Below are 7,175 nucleotides of genomic sequence, written 5' to 3'. Positions count from 1 at the left end.
CCAAACAGCCATTTTGAACAGTGTGGGACAGCCTGTCCAGCTACCTGCAGGAGTCCAGGATCTCCATCTAACTGTAATCTGCCTTGCACAGAATCATGTATATGTGACCCCGGGTATGTTTTGTACAACAAGAAATGTGTGCCCAGTCTCCACTGCGGATGTTGGGAAAATGATAATCATTATCCTGTAGGATCTGAATTTTGGAAAGATGACACCTGCTCCACAAAATGCAGATGCCCTTCACCTGGAAGCAGTTTAATCTGTAACAGTGACGGTTGTCCAAGTAGCCAGTACTGTTCAGTGACCAACGGCAATCCTGAATGTGTGTATTACACGTATGGTGTCTGCAGAGTACACAATGACCCTCATTATGAGACTTTTGATAGACAGACACACCACTTCATGGGTCTGTGCACATATACTCTCACCAAGTTATGCACCAACTCCTCATCACTTCCATATTTTAATGTGGAAGCAAAGAATGTACACAGAGGAAATCCATCTGTTTCCTATGTGCAGAGAGTGCTTGTTGAAGTTTATGGCTACAGAATACAGATTCTGAACAAAGAAAAATCTCGCATTTTGGTAAGACCAATGTCATTGCAGGTCAATGATATTTGGACTAATCTACCAGTCATTTTGAATGGAGGTGCAGTGAAAGTGGCTATAAGTGGAAGATATGTGGTTCTAGAGACTGATTTCAAACTTGAAGTTTCTTATGACACTGATCATACCGTGGAAGTGAAATTACCCGACACATTCTCAAATGAAGTTTGCGGTATGTGCGGTAACTTCAACAACAAGAGACCAGACGACTTCCTGATGCCAAATGGACAGTTGGCCCAGAATTCTAATGAATTAGGAAATAGTTGGATAGTCTATGACAAATCTGATCCAACATGTACAGATGTACCCACTCCAACTCCACCCACCACGTGTCCTCCAGAGAAAAAGAACCTGTATGAAAGTGATACATTCTGTGGTATACTAACAAGTAAAGATGGCCTGTTTAACATATGTCACTCTGTAGTCGATCCTGACAGCTTCTTTGAAAGCTGTGTGTTTGATTTCTGTGCTTTAGATGGAGGCAAAGATGTTTTGTGTAGTGCCTTACAAGCATATGCTGATGCCTGTCAAAAACAAGGAGTCACCATTCCAAACTGGAGAAACATAACATCATGTGGTATGTATTGGCAGAATAAATTGTACTAATTCTGTAAACTGTAGCTGAAATATGAAATGTCTTTTAATTGTGGCCAATTTTATGTATTACAAATAACAGGGGGTCAAGACTGTCCAGGTAACAGCCAGCACAATGAATGTATGACCGCATGTCCCGCTACCTGCTTGGACCCACATGCTCCAGAGAAATGCAGCTCTCCTTGTGTGGAAGGGTGTGAATGTAATAATGGTTATATCCTCAGTGGAGGAATTTGCGTATCTGAAGCACAATGTGGATGTTGGTACAATGGCCAATATTACAATGTAAGTGTTGAACAACACAAACTATTTTATGCATGTTATTTGCTCTTTTACATTTTGTTTTCTGTTGTTACACATACTGTATTTTCCATTTTTTTTTTTACAGAGAGACGAAGAGTTCATTGAAGGAAACTGTGAGAGAAGATGTCAGTGTCAAGAAAACAATATTGTTTCTTGTCTACCAATGTCTTGTCCAGAAGATGAAATCTGCAAGGTACAAGATGGTTTTCTGGGCTGCTACAAACCAAGCACAGCAATCTGCCATATTTATGGAGACCCCCATTACTCTACATTTGATGGCACACTTCATCACTTCCAAGGATCGTGTAACTACACTGTGTCGGAGACCTGTGCCAATACATCGCACAGCTTTAGTGTCACTACACGCAACGAACACAGAGGTAACCCAAGCTGGACGGCCATTAGTTCTGTTGCCCTGATTGTCGACGATGTACACATTCTGATACAGAAGAACAATATTGTGCATGTAAGTCTATTGCTAATCTATTTTATTCTACCCATGTTTTGCTCATAACTTCAGGAGTTAAAAGATAAGAGACAAATTATAGTGATGAGCAGCAGGGGCTATATTCGAATTTCCGATACATTATGAATATTTGGGCGAATATTCGTCATATATTTGCGAATTCGCAAATTCAAGATTATTTTCTTGATTGCGAGAAATCAGCAATGTAATATTCGCGTAATGCGCATGGAATACAGGCATGGGTCACATTTGCTACATTTTACAAGCTGCTAGAAGTTTCCTGAGACTGGATAAAATGGTTGGCATGGCAGAACATTAAAAATGTCTCTATATGCAGTTAGAGTGCTCTAATATATTTGCGATTGCGCTAATCGGCACTAATGATGCAAATATTTTGGCGCATTATGTGGAACTTCACATTTTAGCAGGTCTTCTTGTATGTATGGACAGCAGAACCCATCACACTACCTAACACACTGCACTGCAACAGCTACACTATATCAAGATATAACCTACACTGACTATCTACCACTAACTATGTGTATTATATATATAAAAACTATCTAACTATCTATCTAATGTAATGAGTGGAAAGCACAAAGCACAGCAATGACACTGCTTTCTCTCTCAGAATTTAAAAAAAACTGAAGAAAATGGCTGCTGGGGAGGTTCTTATATAGTAAGGGGTAGGCAACTTTCATATTGGTTGCTAGGGATGTTGCTAAGCTCAGACAAAGACATTGCAGCCTTCTCATTGGCTCAAAAGAAAGAAGGGAGGTTACTGATGAAAAAAAAATCTAGAATATTCGAAATTACAAATATATATCACTATATTCTAAACATTCACGAATTCTCGAAGTGCCGATATTCGCGATTAATATTCGCGATTGGAATATTCACGCCCAACACTAACAAATTACAGAATATGAGAAAAAAAGTGCTACAGTACACATATTTTTAAGACGCCAAGAAGATGCTGTCTTATTAAAGGACTTTGTGTTCTAGTTCTGTATTGGACAACATTAGTTCACATTTTGCAGTCTGTTTTGTAAGAGCAAAAATATATTACCGCAAGATATGCTGTAAAACCTTCAGCACTCCAGCTGTTGTGAAACTACAGTTCCCAGCCTGCTCAATTCATTTCTGTGAGAGTTCTGAGAAGAGCAGAGGCAGTATGCATGCTGGAAGTTGTAGTTGCACAATAGCTGGAGTGCCAGAGGTTGCCTACCCCTGCTGTAAAACATATCTCAAAATGCTAACAGCTCAGAAAAGATTGCTGACCCTATAATCTTGTACAGAAACTAGAATAACATATATAAATAGAAAATAAATTGCAAACGGCAAAAATTGAATATGTTTCACTTTCTGGTTTTAAATATCAATATAGGTGAGATATTCCCTTTAAAATAAAGGAAACAATGGTCTTAGATTTAATCGAAGAGATATTTTTTATGCTTATTGAGGTTACTCTCTTCTGTTCCTTTACAGGTTAACAATGCTTTAGTTACTCTTCCTACGAATGTGTCTGGCATAAGTATCATAAAAAGTGGGCAGTATGTAGTAGTGAATACCAACTTTGGACTCCAAATTAAATTTAATGGAGATCATGAGTTATTTGTTATAGTGGATGAAAGATACAAAGATTTATTATGTGGTTTATGTGGCACCTACAATGACAACCGCCTTGATGACTTCACAACACCTGATGGCAGCATTGCAACTGATGTCAATGACTTTGGAAATAGCTGGCGAGTACCAGATGATGGTTGGCCGTGAGTATTGTCTTGTTCTATTTATTCATCAGATCTGTTGTCCCATTCATCTTTCACCAACTGTTTTACAATATGAGATCTAACTTTAAGCTTTTAATGTTTGTAGGTGTGACTCAACTCCTCCTCCTCCATCAACATGCCTTCCTGACATACAACAAGAGGCTGAGGCTAAATGTGAAATAATTAAGCTTCTCAATGGCCCCTTTGCACAGTGTCATGCTCTCATACCTCCATATCACTACTTTGAGAGTTGTGTGTATGACCAATGTGCAACAGAAGGGAATGATGATTATTTCTGCAGTTCACTAGAGGTTTATGCTGCAGCTTGTGAAGCAATTGGAGTATCTCTTGGTGACTGGAAAAAAGATACTAACTGTGGTAAGTTAAAAAAGTCTTACTTTTATTGTATTATATTAAATATACTATATTTTACATTATAGTCTACCTATTATGTTTACTTACTAGAAGTAGAAACAAGCTCAGCTTCACCCACAACATCTACTGCCACCACAACAACTGTGTCACCTACACCATGTAAATGCCTTTCCTGCCTAATATGTTTATGAAAAAAAGTAATATGTATAGATTTCTACTATAGTATCTTTATTGATATTATAAGTATTGTCAAATCCTCATGTATACATTTGTATACTTTTCTCTGGAATAGATACATGTAATATGAACTGTTCTTTTGATACTGGATTCTGTAACTGGAAGCAATCAAAAATGGATGAATTGGACTGGATACGCTGGCAAGGTTCAACACCCTCCGATCTAACAGGGCCTTCATTTGACCACACAACAGGAAGTAAGCAATTGACAAAACTATCTCAAAATTAGTTGTCCCTTTTTGAACTATTACCAGCCCTTTATTATAACAAAAATTAAAACGAGTCTGAGAAGACATCATGAAAACTTTAAAAGACAATATATTTTTCATATTATTCAGATGGATACTATCTGTACATTGATGGGCGTAATTCAAATAAGGGAGACCGAGCAATGTTGGAGAGTCCTGCTGATTGTTTCACGGGAAGCCAATGCTTACAGTTCTGGTATCACATGTATGGAGTTGCACAATACATGGAGCTAAAAGTCGCTGTTTTAAGAGCAGATGGTTTGAAAGATGTGATTAGCCTAATGGGCAATGCTGGGGATGTTTGGTATTTAGAAAAGATTTTCTTACCAGACAGTGACATCATCCAGGCAAGTGGAACCATCTTTACAGTGATTTTTTTTATTTTTTTTTATGGTACTTCTTTAGTGCACTAACCCAATATGATCTTATGTTGTAATATGTTGTGTTCACAGATTTTCATTGAAGGCATCATAGGTGAAGATTTCCGCAGTGATGTGGCCATAGATGACATATCTCTTATCCCGGGACACTGTTTTGGTAAGTCATGTGATCTGGATTTTTTGCCTGAAGACTACTTTCAGTGAACTTCCAGTGAATTTCAATCAGTTTATATGTACAGCGGGATGCGAAAGTTTGGGCAACCTTGTTAATCATCATGATTTTCCTGTATAAATCGTTGGTTGTTACAATAAAAAAAGTCAGTTAAATATATCATATAGGAGACACACACAGTGATATTTGAGAAGTGAAATTAAGTTTATTGGATTTACAGAAAGTGTGCTATAATTGTTTAAACAAAATTAGGCAGGTGCATAAATTTGGGCACCACAAAAAAGAAATGAAATCAATATTTAGTAGATCCTCCTTTTGCAGAAATTACAGCCTCTAAACGCTTCCTGTAGGTTCCAATGAGAGTCTGGATTCTGGTTGAAGGTATTTTAGACCATTCCTCTTTACAAAACATCTTTAGTTAATTCAGGTTTGATGGCTTCCGAGCATGGACAGCTCTCTTTAAGTCACACCACAGATTTTCTATTATATTCAGGTCTGGGGACTGAGATGGCCATTCCAGAACGTTGTACTTGTTCCTCTGCATAAATGCCTTAGTGGATTTTGAGCAGTGTTTAGGGTCGTTGTCTTGTTGAAAGATCCAGCTTCAGCTTTGTCACTGATTCCTGGACTTTGGTCTCCAGAATCTGCTGATACTGAGTGGAATCCATGCGTCCCTCAACTTTGACAAGATTCCTAGTCTCTGCACTGGTCACACATCCCCACAGCATGATGGAACCACCACCATATTTTACTGTAGGTAGCAGGTGTTTTTCTTGGAATGCTGTGTTCTTTTTCCTCCATGCATAACGCCCCTTGTTATGGCCAAATAACTCAATTTTAGTTTTTATCAGTCCACAGCACCTTATTCGAAAATGAAGCTGGCTATTCCAAATGTGCTTTAGCCCACCTCAAGCAGCACTTTTTGTGCTGTGGGCGGAGAAAAGGCTTCCTCTGCATCACTCTCGCATACAGCCTCTCCTTGTGTAAAGTGCGCCGAATGGTTGTATAATGCACAGTGACTCCATCTGCAGCAAGATGATGTTGTAGGTCTTTGGTGCTGGTCTGTGGGTTGACTCTGACGGTTCTCACCATTCGTCGCTTCTGTCTATCCGAGATTTTTCTTGGTCTGCCACTTCGAGCCTTAACTTGAACTGAGCGTGTGGTCTTCCATTTCCTCAATATGTTCCTAACTGTGGAAACAGACAGCTGAAATCTCTGAGACAGCTTTCTGTGTCCTTCCCCTAAACCATGATGGTGAACAATCTTTGTCTTCAGGTGATTTGAGAGTTGTTTTGAGACCCCCATGTTGCTACTCTTCAGAGAAAATTAAAAGAGGAGGGAAACTTACAATTGACCCCCTTAAATACTCTTTCTCATAATTGGAATCACCTGTGTATGTAGGTCAGGGGTCACTGAGCTTACCAAGCCAATTTGAGTTCCAATAATTAGTTCTAAAGGTTTTGGAATCAATAAAATGACAACAGTGCCCAAATTTATGCACCTGCCTAATTTTGTCTAAACAATTATAGCACACTTTTTGTAAATCCAATAAACTTCATTTCACTTCTCAAAAATCACTGTGTATGTCTCCTATATGATATATTTAACTGACATTTTTTATCATAACAACCAACGATTTATACAGGAAAATCATGACGATTAACAAGATTAACTTTCGCATCCCACTGTATATCCACATCAACTGTTTGGCTCTGTTCACATTTCTGTTTAGAGCCTCCATTCTTTTATATACAATAGCATGCATCATGTCAAAATGACGGACACCACAATGGAGCCCTACGGATCTCATTGTAATTCATTAGGGTCTGTCGGTCTGCTGTTGTTCATTGAATGGAATCTTTGAACATTGCTGTTACATTAAGCTTACAGTATCCAAACATTGAATCTAAAATGGGTATAAATTAGGTTTGTCCAAAGCAAATAAACATAGATATGTAAATGTATCACATAACTAAAGTAAGAATAATAATTTTTCCAATGAAAAGAACCAAAGGATTTCAGC

At 38.3% G+C, this 7,175-nt stretch overlaps 1 protein-coding gene across 1 annotated transcript; it reads left to right on the top strand.

Moving 5' to 3' along the window:
* The first annotated feature begins 780 nt into the window (after positions 1–780).
* Positions 781–3,745, top strand: LOC120999129 (zonadhesin-like). Its single transcript, XM_040430001.1, has 4 exons — positions 781–1,183; positions 1,367–1,485; positions 1,589–1,969; positions 3,458–3,745. Exons 1-4 carry the CDS (start codon positions 781–783, stop codon positions 3,743–3,745), a joined length of 1,191 nt encoding a protein of 396 aa, XP_040285935.1.
* The last annotated feature ends 3,430 nt before the right edge of the window (positions 3,746–7,175 follow it).

This window comes from Bufo bufo, chromosome 4 (genome assembly GCF_905171765.1).
Source record: "Bufo bufo chromosome 4, aBufBuf1.1, whole genome shotgun sequence".
Taxonomy (NCBI): domain Eukaryota; kingdom Metazoa; phylum Chordata; class Amphibia; order Anura; family Bufonidae; genus Bufo; species Bufo bufo.
Note: the sequence above shows the minus strand (reverse complement) of the source record. Positions and strands in the feature narration are given on the sequence as shown.